Below are 22,391 nucleotides of genomic sequence, written 5' to 3' on the forward strand. Positions count from 1 at the left end.
CTCTACAGCTCATAATCTCCAAACCTAAGTAATCCCTTTCTCATGCCCTAGTATACAGCAAGCAAAGAAGAAAGTGTTTGAGTGCAGAACATCCCGAAAGCAAGGGATCCTCAAATCTATGGTGTCTGAGGATAACTCTGAATTATCCTCATACCTTAGGACCTCCAGCAGGGATCAAATGATTTACGTTATCTAAGTTCTAAGCCAAGTGGTCATTTATGATATGCATTAGTTAAATCATTCTTATAAGCAAATTGGCTTGCTCACTTGTGTATGTGGATGTCATTTTCTGCTATTTTCTCTGCTTTTCTGTTTACATTGGATTCTGGGCTACTCTGAGTCCTGAATTAAAAAGGGAAACTGGATAATATCTCTCATGCTATTCACTTGAGAGGTCAAACTGTTACAATCTAATCTTGAAACCTTATATAAGGAGATTTGATAGTTGTCATACATTTGAATTAAGTATATAGTTTGCAGTGTTTTCAAAACAACTATCGCTGAAGAACGCCATGGCTTAAATCCAAGAGGAAAACAGCCTTTCCAGGCACAGAGATGAAAAGAGCTTGACTTAAATTCCTACTCTGATGAATAAACACAACCAACTGTTACTACAGGATAATTGAGCACTGGTAACTTAACAGGCAAGAGACCAGATCTATGCAATAAACCAAACTCAAAAGAAATGTAATTAATGAGATACCATTTTCATCTGGCAAATTAGCAAAGTTGTGTATGTGTATGTTTTAATTATGATCCTTATGACTGACAAGTGTGCAAGAGAGGGTCCCTCTCAGACAGTCTGTGAGATTCTAGATTGATACAACCTTTTTGAAGAGTAACTTGACAATACATATCATAAGCCTTAGAAATTACTAAACTCTTTGGCTGACTATTCCCACTTCAAGGACTCTATCTTAAAAAAATAGAGGCTTAGGGTAAGATACATGTAGAAACTCATTGCTCGAATAAAGAATCTGTATCTACAAAAAAAATAGTTAGAAACAGCATTAATAGTCAACAATTGCAGACTGGTCAAATAAATAGAGGTTCATCACAGGATGGCATTCAGAGTGAAAAAAATAAAAACATGTAGTTGGGTGTATGAGAGTAGATGACTAATAGGACAAAATTAAAAGGCCTGAAACAGACCCAAAGATGCTTAAAAGTGGCATATGAAAACACTGAGGAAAGAATAACTTAAGAAAACTATTGAGACAACTTCACAACAATTTGTCCAAAAAAAAGGTTGTATTTTCAATACAGATCAAACGTAAAAGTAAACTGGATTAAATAGGTAAATGTAAAAAATTAACCATGAAAGTACTAGAAAAATTCGTGTGTGTGTGTGTGTGTGTGTGTGTGTATGTATAGAAATGAAACAGTAGTAAATGGAAAAGCCACAAATGAAAAGATTGCCCAATCATTAATAAAATAGAAAAGCATGTCACAAATTGGGGGAAGATATCTGTAACACGAGCCAAAGGGTTAATGTTTTTAACATAATAAGCTATTAAAAGTTAATGAGAAAAAGTGGGACAACATTGTGACCATTTCTATATCTCTCTTTGTGAGTTGCCTGAGTAAGAAATATATGAAAAATATTCATTTTTACTAATATCCTAAGAAATATAAGTTAAGAATAGTAATTTATTATTTTTAAAGATATAATATCCAATATTGATGAAAGTGAAAAAAACGAAAAATCAAAACAGGCAGGTCCTCTCATATAAGCCAGAAGGAGTATAAATTAGTCCAATTCTATTGCAGGAAAATTGATAATTAATATTAGAAATCTTAGTATTCTTTGAACCAGGACTTCGAATTCAAGGAATTACCTTAAGGAGGTCATCTTGAACCTGCCCAACAATTTTGTGCTGAGGCTATTTGCTTTAATGATGTGTGGAATAATAAAAACCAGAAATAACGATAATGTCCTCAAATTGGGGGTTCATTAATACATTATCAAGCTGAAAAAACAGGTTATAAACTAAGTATAGAAAGACTCCTTTTTAAATTGAAAATAACAAATATTTTAAAATTAGCATAGAAAAGAACTAATATGTGTTTGTTGTGTGTATATATGTCAATAGTCATTTTGTATGGGTAGAATATTTTATTTTTATCCTTTAAGTATTTTTCATTATTTTCTAAAAGAACATGTACTTCTTTGATAAAAAGCACTCTTATTCCAAAAGAAAAAAGAAAAAGTTGACATTCAACTTTCCTTAAGAAGGACCTAGAAAGGGCCTTGGATGGAGAAGAGAGATCAAAGAAAAGGGGAGCATCTATTCCATATTCAAATCTGCTGCTATGAACAAAAGAGAAGACTCAATCAATTTTAATTGAAGGGAATGCTTTTGGAGGATAAGAGAAGTTTGTTTGCCTTTTGAAGCCATTCTGACCCTTTCCCCTTCACGATGGGACCTGTGTCCTACATAGCCCTTTACACCTGGTTCCAAGATAGAAAGAAAGAAAAAAAAAAGGTATACCATTCATGAGAGGACACTCTGACAACAGCATGGTGAGAGGAGGAGACCCTAGGTGAGAGGAGGAGACCAACCTAGGCTCAAGGTAGGTAAGTAAATGCTCCATTGTGCCTGGGGCATGACCGGCACTGGCTCTGGTACCCAGGATGGTGAGCAAACAGTGATGTCGACGAAACAGGGAAATTTCAGTTTTTTTTGGTATCACTCAGACTTCTCAGTGTGTGCTCCAAGTTACGTGAGCTTTTGGAGCAGTAATCACTTTTCCAAAGTAAATACTCCAAAAGAGAGGCCACAAATGCCCCTATCTCATTATGCACACGCTTCAGAACCACCCCAATGCTGTGCCTCACCAGAGGACCTCTGCTCTCCTTATTACAAGCCTGTAAGTCATGAGTGTGCAGTTTCCTAAATCTTTTCTTAGCTCTTTGTGCTACTCTGGTGTAGCCTCAGGCTATCGCTATCTGCTCTACTACCAAAGGTTTTAATCATCTCTATGCTTCCCTTTCTTTTTTTTCTCCTGCCTTGAGAAAAAAGAGCAACTTGAAGATGGGTACCCATTTGCCTAGATTTTCTGATTTTGTAAAATTTAACACTTTCTGCACCAGACAAGTATAATCTTGATTTCCCTGTTAACATATTCTTGCAACATCGATGATGGTTGGGTTGTATATGTCTTGAGAATTAATTCTGCCGTTCCCCAATGCCAATAGACTATGGTGCCAGCAAATGATTCATATACTTAGAATGGTAATATTTTCCCCTAATTCGTCACTATATGTTTTCTAAATGGGCTCCAGAAATACATCTTCAAAGAATGCCATTAAGTATGAATGACAGGAGGACAGTCAGCCACATATCCCTGAAGTCATGTAAGTCAGAGCTGATCTCTGTGTCGGGAGTATAATTTCTCCTCATGTCACTTTTCCTCCATGGAGGCTGTCAGGAATGGAGGTATTTGCTTGGGCATGGCAGAGCGGGTAAAAGGGGTTTTAGCTGTCATAGCCAAGCACAGATAATTTGGTTTTGCCCCATTTGACCAATTACAAATCAACAATAGCAAACAGAAGGCTGAGAGTAGTATATTAAGGACCATTATTCTAAACAGAGAGCCAAGTGGTCCCACTTACCTCTAGTGTAGTTAATACAATCTTCTCAACTGAAGAAAAATAAGCCTCCCACAAGAATTGTGTCTGCTGTCTAAGTGCTAGGATTTTATCCTGATGAATAGACCTGATTGTAGAAGGAATCTGTAACACAAGGTGAACACACAATAACTATAACTGGAAAACGATGAGATGCCATTGGATCGAAATAAGCTGCTCGGGCTCTTATTCTTCGTAACATTTAGCTTCTACCATACAGAGCTACTAAAAATCACCAACCTCTAGGATGAAATGCCCTTGAGAGGTGTCAAGTACAAAAGAGCACTTATTGGGAATCAGCTTTAATGACCTTTAATGCATTAAAGGTATAGTTCACCTCTACGAGTCAGAGGCGGCTTATCGGTTGCTTAGGTTGTTCCAATAGTAGCAACTGCCGTTTTCTCCTCTGAGCCACACACATCCTTGATCTTCCACACGGACAGCCAATTTTTAGAAGGAAGGAGCTACAAGACTTGGGGAAAGGCTGAAAGACATCCCCCGCGAGCACTTTTAAGACATGCCATGCCAGGGACTACAAATTACCTACTCAGGGACTTTTTAGGGAACGTCTCTGAGCCTCTCCAATGAATGTAAAGCTGGGGGTAGTCAAATTTTGTGCTCCTATCTCTGACCTCACTCTGAGAGCCGTTCTGCCCCCCAGATCTCTCTTTCAGGCTCCAGCACTTATCACAATCTAACGCAATCTTTCCAACCTTGTATATGTTTAGTCATCACTGCTGTCTACCATGCTACGCAATTTTGCAGGCAGGATCTATGTCCTGTTCATACTGCTACACATTTTAAGGCTAAGAGAGTGGCTTTTATGTAGTAGCTATTTAAGAAATTAAGAGCTGAATTGAACATGGCCGTCTGAAGCCATTATAGGGATATCATTATTTTGAGTAGCAATGTAGCTTAATGGTTAAACATAGGGATACAGAGTTAGACAGACCAAACTGGGAATCTTGACTCCAGCATTTACTAGCTGTGCTTCCTCGGACAAGTTATTTGATCTGGGGATACAGTACTAATATCATAAGGTTGTAAGAAAGATCACGTAAGTGCTTAGCGTATTTTTAGAACAGGGGGAGATTAATTAATACAGCAATTATTACTACTGCTATTATAATTATTGACATAAGGGTGATGATACTCAAAGTTAGACCAATAGCTTAATGTCTGCGTGTGAACTTGCTTTGAAGTGTACTTCACGGGTTTCTGGTGAGTTTCCTGGGCTTGCTTCCTATCTTCACGTATAGTTTAAGGTCTCTTTCATGTATGGAGTCTATACTCTTAGGGGAGAGTCCTAGTGATTAGCAGCTGCCCTCTGCGCTCATCTCTTTCTGCATGCTTGCTTCCCTGATGCGTAACCAATCAGACAGAAATAGGGCCGGGGTTAAAGAGGGAATGTTCTGTTTGCTGCTTTAATAAGAAAGTTACCCATGGTGTTGTGACTAAGATTCCATGTGAATTTCCACTGGACGAGAACAAGATAACAGCATTACTCTTAAGGGGAGCCGTAAAACTGCTTCACAATAAGAACAGAAGGACAAGCTCACTTGCTTTGGCCATGTCCAAAAAGCGGGGAATAAATCTGTGCCCCAAAGTGTGTACCTGGATTCCCAATACTGAAGAAGCATGGAGACAACAGGTAAAGGAGAAACATTGGCAGGCAGACTTTAGCCTGAAATCAGAGCTCAGGTCAAATGGAAGTAAAATACCCTTGGAGAAGGTAGAGAAACCATTTATTTATATCATGAATCCTTGATGAGTCAAAGCAAATTTATTTTTATTTACTCACTGAGAAAATTGCCTATCTTGCCACGGAAGACCAGAAAAAAATTATCCTGCTCAATTTTCATAATCATGCCCTTTTCTAAATGTCAGTGGTATTTTGTAAGAGTCATAGAGGTTGGCTTCACTGTTTTATCATGGTCATGAGGAACCAGTCCATTAGGAAAATGCTGAAAGCTGTCATCACTATGTGGTCTCCAGAAAACTGAGTAGGCCGTGGATACGAAAGGAAAAAGGGAATATCAGAGATCAACCTCCCTTCTCTTATAAAAGATACATCTTGATGTTGCTACGTCAAATGAAATATATTTTTAGCTGTTTGTGTGCACAATGCAAGAGTCTGGCAGCGCTCTGCAAACTGTTCTGGAAGATAATTCCAATTGATTGAAAAGACAGAGTTCCAAGTTTTAATGGCATTTGGCTATTGGTTATAAATCTGCTTGTCCTGAGAGACGGGTATGGGAAAGTGATAAATTAATTCCAATTTGGCCAGATTGTTTTGGAAGTTGCGGACTCAATGAAGTCTTAATAAAAGGTCATGTGTGGCAACAAAACTCATGGGATCTACCAAAATAGATATAGAAAAGCCACATTGAGCTCTCTTGGTGACATGATGACGAGAACATATGCAAATAAAAACAACCGAGCTGTTCTAAAACAGGAAATGAAAACTTGTAACATAACAAAAACATTTCCCAGAGCAGACATTCGGGCCCGTTGCCAGCTCCTTAAAACCACTGTCACCGACAGTGCAGTCGCTGCTCAGCACCGAGGCAGCTGTGCAGAGACAGACTGCGTACGAGAGGGGAGAACACGTTTGGGTGGGCGCAGAATGAAAAACCAAATCTTCCGAAAGTTGCCTCAGAAGGTGAAATCCACATCGACTGGTGAAATTAGGCACCCGGAATGCTCTCCACCTCAAAGACAAACTCCCAACTTTTCACACTGAATTCACAGGAACGTTGGTGTGCCAATGAAAAATTCATGGCTGTTTTTTATTCCCCTCATTTCCTTTAATGAACATGCATTATTTATCAAAATCATAAAAGGACAAAGGCCACATTGAACAGAACCATATTTATCACCTTTGTTTGGCCTCTTGTAAGGAAATGCTTATTATGCACATACTGTCTCTGTTTTGGGGGAGGGACACTGCTGGACCATGTACTCCTTTGTTTTGGGCCTAAGACCACAGATCAGAGTACCAAGCAGAAGGAATGCTTTGGGAGCTGTGTTGAGCGTGGCTTGCCTAATCCAGAGCCCTCTCAGTTACAGATCTTCCACCTGTTACCTTAGGGACAGACAGTACTGCTTCACTGTACCAGCGAGCTAGCAGACTGGGCGGCAGCACAGAAGTAGAATCAACAGAGTTAGAAACTTAATTTTCTGCATATCAAAGCGAGGACGTTAAAAAAATAATTCTGCAAATATTTTGGTAGTTCAAGAAAAGGACACAATGCCATGAAAGAGAAGCATTAAAATAGTCTATAATTTTAGAGAAAGAAGTAATTTGTGTAGAACCTAAATATTGCCCCAAGGGACCTTTGAAATCCCAAGTGACCAACTATTGCTGCCCTCAGATTTCTCTGTGGGTACTGTATCTCCCTCCCAGACAGCTCTTGAAAAGTTCAAACTTTTATTAGACAATCCTGTCAATGATTAGTTCACCATAATTATGTGGATTTATTTCTGGGCTCTGTGTTCTATTCTCTTGCTTTGCATGTCTGTCTTTATGCCAGGACCATAGTGTTTTGATGACCGCAGTTTTATATTATATTTTGAAATCAGGAAGTATGATGCTTCTAGCTTTGTTCTTCTTTCTCGAGACTGATTAGGCTATTTGGGGTGTTCCGTGGTTCCATATGAATTTCAGGATTGTTTTTCTATATCTGTAAAAAATGCCAGTGGGATTTTGATAGGGACTGCATTGAATCTATAGATTGCTTTGGGTAATATGGATGTTTTAACCATATTGTCTTAATTTTGCAATATAAGACAACATGGATGAGCCTCGAGGATGTTATGCTAAGTAAAATAAACCAGTCACAGAAAGACAGATACTGCATAATTCCACTTATATGAGGTATCTAAAATAGTCAAATTCATAGAATTAAAGTGTATAACGATGGCTGCCAGGGACGGGTGGGAGGGAAACGGGCAGTTACTGATCAGTGGGTGTAAGGTTTCAGTTAAGAAAGATGAACGGGCTTCAGAGACCAGCTGCACGACATCATCCTGCAGTCAACAATGTTTGTCACTGAAAATGTGTTAGGAGAATAGGTTTCATATTACATGTTCTTACCACAATAAAATTAAATTTAGAAAAATCTAAATGGCCAAAAAATACATTTAAAAAAACCCCTCTTTTTATTAGAGGCTCTTCTTTAAAATATATAACTTAGAGATAACACTCAGTCAGAAACCCAGAGTGGATCATTTAGACAATGATAAGACTAATTATATGAATCAACCCTAGAGAGCTCTCTCTTTCTGAAAATTAATCTAAAGGCAAATAGAGAAAGAGGGGAAAAGATTATAAAGTGGTAGGATAGTAAAAAAAAAAAAACCTGTCATATCATTTTTAAAAATTCTGGATATTTCAGGGTGTAGCTATACACCTCTACTCACCATCACAGTTCATATGCATTACCTGCAACTTCCCCTTTTCCTAAAATATTCCTTGGACCTGAGCAGGTTTTGTGTTGGAAAGTGCACAATGTCATATTAAATGACTTCATATTCACCATGACACAGGCAATTTTCTCCTGATAAAATTTCTTTTATAGAGCTGACCTTTTGGATTCATTGTCTTTGAAAGTTTGGATGGGGGTAGCAATAATCCACCGATCTGCTGAAGACCGCAACCCCCTCCTTACCTGTAATAACAATCTTTCATCGCCTATGACGGCAGCTCGGTTCCAATTAATCACTTCAGAGAATGGCAACTCCCATCCGTTGCTGAGCATCACAGGGACACAGGCAGCCTGTGCAAAGAAGGGACTTCATGAGTATGTGAGGAGTGATAGCAGGGACCATTCCAATCAGGGCTGAAATCAGTACAAATTCAATTACTGGCATTTCTTACACTGCATGGATCCTGGACTGCTTAGGCCAGAAGGAAAGTGAGCTTTGATGAGTTATCAAGTCACATGAAGGTTGTATGTATCCAGCTGAGATGTTAATATTTACAAATCTTGCCCTAGAATGCTAAAATCCTGTTTCTATTCTAGCACATGGTTTGGCTGACCTTACTCCCAAGGAGATGACTGGCCTCGATGGAGAGGTTTTACGGATGTAACGAAATCTTTCACCGACAAAATCTTAGCATAAAACCAACCTTGAATATAAATGGTTCTGACACCCTAACGGCCACAAGTCTGCTTGCAAGTGGCATACCTCACTGTCATGAGTCACAGGGAGTGGAACAGGGCTCTGCATTCATGACGAAGCATTCTGTGGACTTAAACATTACAGTGTATTCGCCTTCCCCTTGCTCTGCAAACATCTGAACCAGACTTCACTGTGGAGGGGTCCAAGACAGTCGCATTGATTTACTACCTGCACAGCGACCTAACAGCCCAGAAACACCAGGCTAATGACAAAATTCTGGCCCCAAATAACTCCGTAATGCAAACCAGAGGGCGGTGTGCTCCACACAACATCCCAATAGGCTGTGTGACGGTGCGCTTCGCAGAACGCTCAGGGTGCGCTGGAGAAAGACTTTCAGGAGAAGGAACCTCTTCTGACGGAGAACAGGACAGAATGATGGAAGTTAGGAAGCACTGTGGCAAAAGCACAGATTCAGGCAGGGTGCAGAGCACAGAAGAGCAAAGAACATAGCAGCAAGGGGTCCAGGAGTGGAGGGAGAGAGAGGCTGAGAGCACGCCTTCTCGCAGTCGAGGAAGGCTGGCTGCAGCTTCTAGCTGGGGAAGCTGGACAAACGTCTGAACAGGAGAAGGTATTTCTGCAGAGTGAGTTAATGAGCAGGGAGACTCCACACAAGTCTTGGAGCCACGGCCGGAGACCTCTGACCCGCAGAGCCTCAGAATAGCTGGGCCAAGAGAGCAGCGCCAGCCTGCTGTGCATCGCTCCCACAGCTTAGAGGAACTGAGCAGTGACTGAGAGGGGACAGGACAATTTGCTTTTGGGGAGCACTGTCCATGTGCCATTTTCACTGCTCTTGAGACTGGCTTCCAGGAAAAGAGCAGGGTCTCTGTGTGAGGAGCCGGCTGGGCTGCCTGGTGGCATCAGACCTGCCCTCTGTTTGCAAACGTGTCCCTGAGGAACCCATCCTCTTTGGTGGTGAAAGCATTTAATCTTCTCAGGTCCAATGGCAGAGAGTAAATCCTCCTCCCACTGTCCACTTATGAAAACTGTGGCAGGTTTTCCTGGGAAAACAGATTTTAGGTGTTCAAGGCAAACCACATCTTCTATTTAGATCCCAGGAGAGGCGCTAAGATTCAACACACCCAGTCTGCCTTCAGTCCTCAGGACTATCCTGGGTTTCGGGGTCTCTTACCTGCAGAGCCTCCAGGAACCTGAAGGACCCAAGCCTGCGACCACGAGGAACCAGACAGAAAGTGGCATTGTGCAGCATTTCCCGATAATCATACCTAAAAGGAGAGGAGGCGCAATCAGTGAACAAAGACGCGACAGGGGGGTGAATGAATGAACACCTGTGGGTGCACACCTGCGTGCAGTTCCCAGAGCAACTCGGGAAATACACCGGATGGGCAGTTCTCACTTTTCCATGGGTGGGTGGGGCTGTTGCGTGGACAACAAATGTGAACCTTCATGTTAGACAAAGTAATTAGAGTCATTTGCAAATAGTCCATAAAAGACAAGTCTGATGGTCCCAGTAACAATGTAGCTTGCTCCACCTTTGCTTATAAAATCAGATCTTTGTGTCTTGATAAAATGGGTTATCCCCGTAAGCTTAAAAACAAAATAAACACACACACAGAAAACCCTGCAAGTTTTTTAATGCCATGTCATTCACCAAACTAAGACTGTTCTTGTCCCCTACCCCTTCAAACCATGCGATTAAAGCAACTCGGGAAAACTCCATTACAAGCACAAAACGACATTTATATTATCCTTAACCTGGCATTTCTACATTTAACCAAGAACATTCAGTTACCCTAGACAAATACTTCCATATAAGAATGGATGACATAACTGATAGGGGAAAGGACCAGGCTAAGGAGTGGAGAAAAAGAGGAACATCAAGATAAAAAAAATAGGGGGTGCAAGAAACTGGGCCACAGAAGAGATGATTATTTCTTTCACAAATATCATTTAATGGTATTATACTGGTATTGCACTTTAATGGTATTGCACTTGAAAAAAATGCAAAATACAACATGTCACCTGTCTCCTTATGCTGGTGAAATGTAGGAAAGATAAGGAGCATTTCATTTTGTTTAGAGTTACCAGTTGAAAAGTGATTTCTCTGTATTCCTAAACACGCGGTTTAAAATTCGTTATGAATTCAGGAATATTTGGTAAACTAGAGATGGCTTGTGTCCTGTGAAGGCCCAGATTCTAAGAGCTAAGATGAAATCACTCTCATTTTTCAAGAGCTTCCAGTGCTCATCAGCCAGGTGTGACTTTGACAGCAGCATATGTCACCAGCATTTTCTGACTCTAATAGTCTAATTTAATCATAGCCCGAAGGCACTGGATTCTTTCCTCCTCTTCTTGGGATACCGATATATACATATATATTTTTAAAGTCCACATCTATTTTTATATTCTCACACAAACTAGGCATATGAGAGCAAGCCAATTTTCAATTATAAACCTGTCATTAAGAAGAGACATCATGCAAAGGACCATTTGCTTAAACAAGCGTGTACAACTAATTTGCACAAGAAAAGGTCACCATGAATGGATTAAGATTATCTCCATTGAGAGTAAAATAAAAACCCTTGCTGCATTAATTAAATTGCAAAATAGACTTCAAAGTAGAAAAGATTTTTTAGAGGGCTCAAATTTAGCTAAATTAAAAATATTAAATTATGATGGTAATGGCTTCTTTTTTCCTCACCAAACACAGGGAAAATATTGACATGTATGTTCGAGTTCAACTGTTGATAATGTCTGAATCTCTACCTAATCGACGAAGAAGAGAGAAATATGCACACTCGCACTCACACACAAATATATGTATAAAGTTTAAACTAAAATTTTTAAATATAAAAAGGTCAAATATACTTCAGGAAATGCCTTAATAAATGCTAAGAATAGAAACCCCTGAGGGACTAGCAGTGAAGGTCCTACATCCTCATCATTAGGCTGCTAAAAATGTAAAACCCTATTAATGTTCTGGATTGTAAGACTTTTCAAAGCTGCCAGTTGCAGAATTTACATTAGGGAAGGAGTAGAGGGAGAGGAAAAGCAGAAAAGTTAGAGGAGAAACTCAAATGACAGTTATACCTGGGTCTTGATGTTTAAGTGGTTGTCCATAACGAGAATTTGCTGATGCAACAAATAAAGCTTATGTGATTGAAGCTCGCGCCCATTCACATAAGAGGTAGCAGGAGACGAGGGATGAGTATTCCTGCAGGAATCAGGAGCCCACTAGGTAGATGTGAGATTATGAATGCAACACATGAGCTTTCTGGGCCTCAGTTTTCTCATCTGAAAAATGAGTCAGCTGGGCTAGATGACTAAAGATTGTTTAAACATTCCATTATTCTTTATGGTATCATTTTTAAATAAAGAAGAATGTCCTTTGGACATTCCACTGTTCCAAAGGGTTCCATAACTATTGTACATATTTGTGTATAAATGTATAGATAGATATCTGCTCATGTGTACAAAACATATGTTTAACATGTATATTCATAATGACACGTGGACACATACATGCATAACTTACCACAGTGGTTTTCAAATTGCTAACTATGCTCAGCCCATGAACCAGTCTTTCTCTGGGGCTCCAGTGACAATGAGCCTATAAGTTACTACTGTGTTATCACTGAAGGAGTAATGATGCCCCTCGAAGGAGGCAGACAGTGATTCTCATTGGGCCACGTGTGTGTTTGGCGCTCTCCCCCACAAACGCTCTGTGGGCCACCCTCTCTCCATTTTCATGATCTTACGTATCCGCATCTACCTCCTTCTAGATGCTGAAACTCACTCACTTATTCAGTTATTCTTCAAGAACTACGATGTTCCAGGCACTGCTCCCGTCCTGCAGGTGTTATACAGAGAAGATCCTTCTCTAGCCTCTACACCTACCAAAGGATCACCCAATAACCAGAAAAGGCTGATGAGAAATTAAGGCGTAAAATCTTCTGGGGGCATCTGCATTACGAATTATGCTATGGAAGGCTGGCCTTCCAGATGGACACAATAAGGAACTCTGTACAGCTGTAACTTATCGGATTTCTTTAACCAATGTCACCATAAAAAATAAATTAATTAAAATAAATAAATAAATAAAATTAAATAAAAATAAAAATTTCACGAAAAACAAACAAACTACAGTGAGATATCACTTCACATCCACTAGGATGGCTCTAATCAAAAAGACAGATGAAAACAGGTACTGATGAGGCCGCAGAGGAACTGGAACCCTGACAGACCGCTGCTGGTGCGGGCGCTCCGCAAAATAGTCTGGCAGTTTCTCTGAAAATTAACAACGGGCTTAGCATATGACCCAGGAATTGCATAGTTGGGCATTTATCCCAGACAAATGCAAACTTATCTTCACACAGACACTTATCCACGAATGTTCACAGCAGTGTTATTCTTAATAGCCCCAAACTGGACACCATCCAAATGTCCTTCAATGGGTAAATGATTCAACAAACTGTGGTACACCTATAGCCCACAATACTTCTCAGCAATAAAACGAAATGATACATACAACCAGCTCAAGGAAATTGTGCTAAGTAAAAAAAAAAACAATCTCAAAAGAATATATACTGTATTATTCCCTTTAAATAGCATTCATGAAATAACAGTCATCGGGATGGAGAACAGATTAGCGGTTACCAGTGAGTAGGGACTGGGGAGAAAGATGGGAGACAACAGATCAAGTGAGGGGGGCGATCCTTTTGAAAAGACTAATTCTCCCTGATATTCCTTAAGTTTAGAAATGTAAATCACAAAGAAATCATAAACTTCTTTTAAAAAGGAAGTAATTAACACATGATATCCTAAGCACGAAGGTGAACAGATGAGGGAGGCATCTAATCTCAGAGAACTTTCAGCTTTAATTAACAAACGGTTTTGCTACCCTTTTCAGACGAGCATTAAGTTCCCCATTGTATAGGTGAAGACACACAGAGAACAGTTTTCATAAATGACTGCAAAGAAAAATGCAGTAAAAATGACACGACCCTGAATTTAACCTAGAAACCAGTACCACTCTACGGCCATAATAATTTTCTCCTTAAAAGTTGTGTTGGATAATGAATGGGATACACCTCATTTAAAATGGACCGTGTAATAAAGCATAATTAAAGTCCTTCCTCTCAATATGAAACACGTTTTTGCTGGCAGCAGTTCAGTGCACCCGGGGAAGGGGGGCGGTGCGGCACAGTGCAGGGGTCCTCAGAGTCCATTCTCCCAACCAGGAGCTTCCTCAGTGAACTTGGTAGACATACAATTTCTCAGCCTCACTCAGGTCTGCTCAATCAGAAACTCTGGGGGAAGGGCCCCAAATTCTGTGTGTTAACAAGCCCTCCAGGTAATTACGATGCATCCTACATTTTGAGAACCACTGACATGATAGTTAAGAGCTCAGTAATTAAAATCTTAGTGGTTAAACAGCTTCAGAGACAGCCAAACCTGGGTTCAAATTTCGGCTTTTCTATTTTGAAGCTGTGTGATCTTGGAAAATTTGTCTAAATCTTAGTTTCCCAGTTGGCAAAATGTGGATGATACTTATATTGTGAGGATTGATTGATACATTTTAAGTAAAGCATGGGCACATTATAAACAATCCCTATATGACATTATCATTTTGGCTGAAGGAAAGCAATAGAATATAATGGAAAATATAACGTCAAGTTCGAAAACCTGGCAAGGAACTGGGTTCTGGATCGACTGCTTTCTACGTGACCCTGTGTAAACTGTCTAACTTCTCTGAGCCTCAAGGTTGTGGGATCAGATAAGATCGTGTCCATGCAGTATAAACAACAATGTACTAGGAAAATGCAAGTTTATTGTGGTAAATTATATCAAGATGAGAGGAATAAATATATTTAAAAAACAAAACAAAACAAAACTAATAACAACAGATTCCCAAAGACAGAACCAGGGAGAAATGTGGAGCAGACCCTTTAAAATAAAATAAAAACAGAAGCTGTGACTCACAGTGGAACAGCAGGTTCTAATTGAAAGGATTTTGCTTTATTATCAAAAGCTACATTGACAAGGATGTTGCTGGTGCAGCCTGCCCACAGGTCCTCGCTGGTTCCCACAACCCGTCTGTAGCTAGCTGCACATCTGCCATGTGCGCTGCTGTTTGGTAATCAAAGAGGAGAGGAGAGAAACAAGTGATCCAGCCTCTCATCTACCACAGTCACACCATTCTAATCTCCCCATGATGTTGTTACAGTTTGTCTCAAGTATTTATTTATAAAGCAACTTTATATCTACAGATCTGTTCCCTCCAGCTTCCAATCTCATAAATACATAATCTTCTTTGTTTACATTCAGGTTTGAATCACAATCCCTAAGAAAAAAGAAACAAAAACGATGTATGACTGTTGTAGTTCTATAAAGCGCATTGGGATAAAGGAAATAAAATTAGATCCTCGAGCACTTCCTTTGTGCTTTTTAAAATTCATTCAACAAACATGACTTGCACGCCGACCCCGCGCCAGGTCCTATTCAAGGAGAGGAAGGTCCAGTGAAAAGGCGAATGTGGTCTCGGACGTAATTATTAAGTGGGGAAAAGGGTGGGATGGAGGCATGAGATGGAGAAAACGCAGAGAGAAACAATGGCCGCCACCAGCTTTTGGTGGGGAGCGTGAGAGGTGGGGACTTCCTCTGGAGGAAGAGAGACTCTGAACTAAGTATTCAGAGAGGAGCCAGAATCAGCCTGGCAAAGGGCTAAGAGGAGCCGATGGGCATTTCCGAGGGTGAGGACGGCATGGCGGGAACGAAGGCACCCAAGGGAGAGAGAGAAACCACGTCGGGGCAGAAGAGGCTGGGAGGAGCGGGGAGCGAGGCTGCGGACACGGCGGTGCCCCGGGGGGCTTTCTGTGCTATCTGCTGGCGCTCAGACACGGTCCTGAGTCTCTGAGGGGCTGGCGGGACAGTGGCCTGTCACCACTGGTTTCCTAGGACTCGATAAAAGCCAGCTACGCAGGCGAGGTGAGCACTCGGTTCAGAGTTCACAAGCTGCCGAGGCAGGTCACAGCCACGGGGCCGCGAGGGTTCCCACACCAGGCTTTCTGATTCTAAAGGGCCTTTGCTTTCGACTACATCATGCTGCCCGCTCAGCCAGCCCCCCGCAAACCCCCAATAACGCTGCTTATGGAGTGACGTCCGAAGTGGCTCACCAAGTTCTGAGCATTAGCGACAACCCACTACCATTTAAAACGACCCTGTCTCCCACTCCAAACTCTGCCCTAGGTCACACCAGTTCAACCGAAGACAGTGCTGTTATTTACCAACCACAATGCCTTAGAGCCTTTCTTCACTTTCACAGAATTAACACTTCACATTTCAATTACTTGTTGAGAAAACTCAAAAGTTCATAATGTAAGCATATGAGCTTGGTCCAAGGCACAGCTTTGAACTGAGAACCGTATGAGTGGGAGCAAATCTTTTAGCTGGAAAACGGATCTAGCTGACCACACTTTCCCTGTTTGTTGGCTCGTAAGCTACATACAGAAAAGCACAGCCCCCTATGGCCTTTGAGAATCCACCAGACCCACTGAGCCTCAGTTTCTTCACGCCATCTACTCTCACGGTCTTTCTGCACGCCGAGTGAGCTCGGGCATGCTCTGGGGTTGGGCGAATGCAGATGAGCCATGCTACTGTGTGGTGCAGCCTCACGACCGGCTGCAGACCGGCTGCAGCCTCGGGGACACTCAACGGCCCCCGTGGGAGGCGGCTCTCAGTATTTGGAGGTGGTGTGTTTCCTCACCCAGGCAATGCTTTTTGCCTTTGAGCACTGCTTGCTGCTGGAACCTCTGGGCACCCAGTCATGTCACGGATGAGGAATTTCTTTCTTTGTGATGCTCCTCGGCATGAAGCCGCCCACTCCAGGCCGTCCACTCCAGGCCGTCCACCACACAGAGCGGTGCTCGGTGACAACCAGGAACAGGTGTTAGTACGCAGCCCCTTTCACACTTTGCTTTCCACACGAGACCGTCACCTTTCTGTGTCCATTTAAAATCCATTTCAATATGGCGAAGGGAGGAAGGCAACATTTTGTGGGCTCTGGCTGGGGTGTGGGGACCCCAGTGGGAGGACTTGACACTCACACACATTATCTCATTTAAGCTTCACAGCCACACTGGGTGCCACATATGATTATTCCTGCTTTTTACAGGGAAGAAGAGAGAGTCGGAAGGATGCTTGGAATCAAACATCCCATCTGGACACACTGGGTATAACCCTATATCATGCCAAACTTCCCCGCCCAATGTCTACCCTAAACATCTGCTGACAGCTCAGAACTTTAAAGTTGGACCAGCTGGCAATTGCCACCTGCATATATTAATAAGTACAACATGCACCAGGGGTACTTCATACTTAAAAATGGGTGGCAGACCATCTCACTCCCCACGCATTAACCAGCTCCACGGCTAATACATAAAAGCAAGTGATAACACCATGACAGCCATTAATGATAACCACTGTAATGATGATTCTACCGCTTGACTGAATGTTTCCTGCGGGCAGGGCACTGCACCCCGCAATCTGCGCTCATTACTGCACTTCATCTGTCTAACCACCCATGAAATGGCCCCGTTTTATAGATGACAACGGAGAGTAGCAAGTGTTTTACGGCTTGTACGAGGAGCGCAGGATCCACAAAGTGCTCTGTTGTCTCTCGGAGCTGCCTGGCCAGACGGAGCGACACGGTGCCAGCGAAGGTGAAAACGGAAGATTTCGAATACGCTGCGCCCACGTGACATTAACTGTGGAAGGAGGCGAAGTGTTGGGAACACCAGCATTTGTGCTCAGCAATACCAAATGTCACACTGCTCAGAGATGAATGCACGTGGGTCTGCCTTCTCCCGTCAGAAATAGAGCATTTCTGAAAACGCTAAACTGAGGGCTACCTGGGTACAGGGGGAAAGAGGAAGGAGTGGCAATAAAACGACCTCTGAGGAATAAATGTGTCCAGAAAAGGCACATGAAGGGCCCGACTGCAGAGCTAAGTGTCTGTACAGCCCCTGGGGCAACTCGGAGCCCGAGGTGATTACCCTGCCATCAACCTTTCAGCAGGCTCTGCGCCATGAACACTGGCCAAGGGGAGCAGGGCCAGAAAGTGTGGACTGAAGCTGAAATGACCAGCGCAAGGGCCAGTAGCACGGAGCCTCTGTTCTCAGAGGCAAGTCTTCCTCGGGGACGGGCCACGTCCCAGGGAGCAGGCTGCGGCAGAAGCACTTCTCTCCCCCGGCCCTCTTCCCTTCCTCTGTTCACGTCCGCTCCTGCAGGAAGCCTTCTCTGATGCCCAAACCCTGGCCAGGGGCCTTTTGCTGCCCGCACAGCACCTGGGCTCACCTGCCCACTGATCACTCTGTGTCAAGTTGCCCGTTTTCTGATTATCCTTCCACTGAACATCGGGGCACAGCACCATGGTCCTCCTTTCTGTAGATCAGTGCCTACCCGAGGGTCTCTATCTGCAGTGGCCGCTCAGAAACAGTTATGCAATGGATGCAGAGCGCTCGGTGCCCGCCGGCTTTCATGTAGGTGTGTGGGGGTGGCGAAGGCAAAAGGGAGAGAGAGGCGCGTCTTTCATTACAATATTTAGCGAATAACAACACGCCCAGCCCTTGATTACGTCAAGTGCTCTAGAATGAGTTCCACTCCTGCGTTTAGGCTGAGCCCAACTTAGAGCACGGATCACAGCGCCATTCGTTCATTCATTCATTCGCCCATTCATTCTTTTACTTATTTATTTTCTTCTATGTGTGCATTTGTGATCCTTTCTTCTCTGTCTTTATTTCCAAAGGCCTGGAAGCTTGTTAAAAAATTCCGTCTTCTCTCTGATGAAGGTGGGACATTTGTATTTCTCCAGCCCTGATAAATAACACTACAGGCATACCTCAGAGAGAGTGCGGTTTGGTCCCAGACCACTGCACTTAAGCAAGTAAAGCAATAAAGAGAATTGTAATCTTTTTGTTGGTGGAGGGCCTTGCCTTCAATTTGTAAAAAATGCCAACGTCTGTGAAGCACATACGCGAAGGGAAATGAAACGAGTTACGCCTGTAACTGCACAATGAGCTGAATGTGTGCACAGGGCCATTCCCGCCGAACTCTCTCCTGGCCTTCCTCCACGTAGCACGGAGGAAAAAAGCAGCAGAACCTCCTCCTGGCATCTGGGTCCAAAGGTGACGACTTCTCAACCCCCTCAAAAAAACTGCCTGGGTCCAAAGGCAACGACTTCCCAACCCCCTCAAAAAAACTGGGCCTACCCCAATGTTTTGACGACTTCCCTTTTTGAGCCAAGACATTCTTGCCCGCAGTGGCAGCCAGCCTCGGTCAGCCCTGGGATTAGGAGAACGTCTGGAATCCCTGCTGAGCTGTTCTCGTCATCAGAGTAGGCACTACGCCGGGGCTGCCCAGCAGCGAATCTGACATGCCCTGCATTCTTTGTCGGTGCTTAAGCCTTTCGTCTGGTCCCTTGCACTTAAGTGATTTATAAAATACCTTGAGAATCCAATTACAGTTAATGAAATGATGGCTGTTTCAGTTAACCTCACTTTCCCATCTCCTCTTCTATTTTTGCCATTCCTCGGATCCACCTTCTGACTTTGACAGTCAGGGCTGGCTCACTCCTGGATCTTGGGTGCTGAACAAGCAAATGAGACCTGAGAAGTCTGTGTAGGTGGAGGGGGTGCAATCTCAAGAAACTGTGATAGGACACCAACATAACATGAGAGCTGCATGAAGCTAGTTGTCTATGGAAAGTTTAATCTTTCCCATCTGGCTATGCAAATGTATAAATGTATAGTGCATATGTGTCTGTGAGACATTAAAATGTGTGTCATGGTTAACGACCTAATGTCATACCTTGTTTATTTATCAAATCACCCTCCCATGAGAGTTTGGTCACTGGAGATTGGGAAGGCCCATCAATCTAGACTCTGACATTTCCTTTGACAGAAGCACTACAGTGCCTGGTGGGAGGGAGTGTGTGAAGCGCTGAGTCACCTCCCCTTCCTCCTCCAGCCGGCTCTGCTCACCACAGTTCCCCCTGAGAAGCAGCTAAGGAACTGGCCAGCTCCTAGGTGGCCTCATTTTGGGAAGAGGTGGTGGGACAGAGAAAAAAGCTTGAGCATCTAATAGGGGAGAGGTAGATCAGGTGGCCTTTAAGCTGCCTTCATGCGCTGATGTTTGCTGACTGGATAAACACAGCAGTTCCTCGATGCCAGGTAGCTTGCTGAATGCTAGGGGAAAAAAATGCAAAAGCCTAATGGTTTTCTATAACTCTGTGGGAACCTGTCTCCTCACGCCCCTCTTTCCTGTATCTCCTGAATTCTCTTCCCCTTGTGGGTCTCCACGTGAGCAGAGCCCCGAGAAGCAGACTCTGGTTCATATTAATTTCAGGCCAGAATAGGTTCAATCCACTTCTCATAGAACAACCAAAGATACTTGACACACCACATTCATTAGCATCTCCTGGAATGCTACTTGCTATGCCCTCCGCCTGGAACATTCTTCTCCAAAATCTACCTCAAGATATATATCAGCATTCAGAGAGGCCCTTACAGGCCAGCCTGTGTTCCTGGAACTCACTGTCCCGTGGCCCTGTGTCATCTCTGTCCTAGGATTTACCACTGCCTGAATTCACACATGTATTTGTTTTACTGGCTCACTGTCTTTCTCTCAGAATACAATGGATGTTCCATGAGAGCAGGAGCTTGCCTGTTCTTATTCACCACTATGACTCTGGCTCCTAGACCTGTGCCTGGACCACAGTAATCTTAAGAAAAGTTTGTTGAGTGAATGCCAGATCTCCTTCTCATTCCTCGGCGGGGAATGCCTCTGAGGTCATAATGCCCAATTTGCTGGCCATGTTTGCAAGGAAAACATATATGACAAGTTTCTAAAAGAATACGGAAAAGTCCTCTCCCATCTTTGTTTTATGCAATACCAGCCTTATTTCTTTGGTTAATGTTAAGATTCGTCAACTTCTCCAAATGCCATCTGCTACGAAAGGAAGATTCCATTAAAAATGTATTTAGAAAAAAATTTTTTTTAAAGAATGTCTTCAAGAGATGTTCAGTAGAGTTATAAGATGTTATAAGATGAAACCTGCACAGACCAATATCTAGACAAGATAGTTTCTGGTCTTAACTTCGTCACGAACTGATTTTAAGCAAGGCACTTCGGTTCTAAATCTATGCTTGTTTACAAAACGGGACAATCAGACTAGTCTTGCCTATCGAACTAGGTCTGCAGAGGAGCTAACAAGACTGTACCTGAGAGCATTACACAAACTAAAGTGCGTATGAAAATCGGGAGGACAAGGCAAACTTTTTCTTGGAATGGTCTTCGTACATAACGAGGCATAATGTGCAGAATGTCAAAGGCCTGGCGTTATTTGTTTCTTTTTCTCCTTTTTGAGTCCCAAGTTGTTAAAGCCTATATCCCAATTCTGTCCCATGCTTCAGAAGTGCAGATCATCTTCCCAAAGAAGCATCTGGAATAGCTAATTTGTTACTGAAGCCAATGATTAAACACGCATGGTCATGTAGGCCTGAAAGGCTAACCATGATTTCCAGTTTTCCACCATTAATTTTCAGCTATTATAGGCTGTCTCCCGAGTCTGAATCTGGAAAGAAGATGGCTCACAACTCTTGGCTACAGAGCCCTTAAGGAGAGAGCAATTCTGCCATGTAGAATATCTTGTTGCTTCGTTTCCATTAAGGTATCTTGGCTTTTACATAAATTGTCAAGTAAAACTTGGCATCAAAACACAAGTGAGTAACTTTCTTTGTAGAGGAGCTGACAGCTCAGCTATGTATCAGATAGATAGCTGCTAAGATTCAGCTCCAAAGGCGATTACATCCTCTCTGGAAGGGAGCTGGTACCACAAAGTGCCTTGATTTGGGATTAAGTCCTAGCACAATTTAGGAATGATCTTTATGGAAAGTTAACCCTGCAATGCCGATCGACCATGTCCCTCTCCGTAAGTGTTGGTTTTGGAATTATAAAAGTTTTGGAGGTGCGAAAACATAATTGGAAAACTTTTTTTCCTGCTTAAAGGGCTAATTGATTTCACAGGTGTTTAATTATCATTTACTGTGAGATAATGCCTTGTAGTGCCATAAAAAATGGATTTAATTTTCAAGTGCCTGCAAAACCACTGCCAAAGCCAAGTTAGAACTAAAGCTGGATAATTATTCTATAAATCAAACACACTGCCTCCTTTTTTTGAAATTTTTAATAGTTGGGGATAATGATATCTGACAACCTTGAAACTAACATGAAAAGGGTTTTCCTGCCAAGTGCCAAAAAGGCAGTCATTGGAGCATTTTGGGCAGTTTGGTTCATTAACGGTGACTCAGGCAACCTCAGGACCCTGCCTGCAGGCTTCTAAAACATGCCAAGAGTAAGGGCATCAGTGTGTGTCGAGACACAGTATTCTCTACCAATATCAAACAGCCATATGTCCGAGAAGGTCTACAGAAAGACAGAAATGAAATCCAATCTACCCTTAGCACTTAACCAGCTCCACGGCTAATACATAAAAGCAAGTGATAACACCATGACAGCCATTAATGATAACCACTGTAATGATGATTCTACCGCTTGACTG

General features: G+C 42.5%; 1 protein-coding gene across 2 annotated transcripts in view; it reads right to left on the reverse strand.

The window, feature by feature from the left end:
- Nucleotides 1–22,391, reverse strand: part of EXT1 (exostosin glycosyltransferase 1) — a 272,395-nt gene that overhangs the window by 26,111 nt on the left and 223,893 nt on the right. The window contains exons 2-4 of one of the 2 annotated variants that reach the window (XM_011360372.1): nucleotides 9,945–10,038; nucleotides 8,302–8,409; nucleotides 3,617–3,736 (exon numbers count right to left, since the gene is read on the reverse strand). In XM_011360372.1, the coding sequence (XP_011358674.1) occupies nucleotides 3,617–3,736; nucleotides 8,302–8,409; nucleotides 9,945–10,038 (322 nt within the window). The remainder of the gene's footprint in view (nucleotides 1–3,616; nucleotides 3,737–8,301; nucleotides 8,410–9,944; nucleotides 10,039–22,391) is intronic. The other variant, XM_023530785.1, reaches the window with a different exon arrangement.

This window comes from Pteropus vampyrus, unplaced genomic scaffold (assembly GCF_000151845.1).
Source record: "Pteropus vampyrus isolate Shadow unplaced genomic scaffold, Pvam_2.0 Scaffold54, whole genome shotgun sequence".
NCBI classification, from domain to species: domain Eukaryota; kingdom Metazoa; phylum Chordata; class Mammalia; order Chiroptera; family Pteropodidae; genus Pteropus; species Pteropus vampyrus.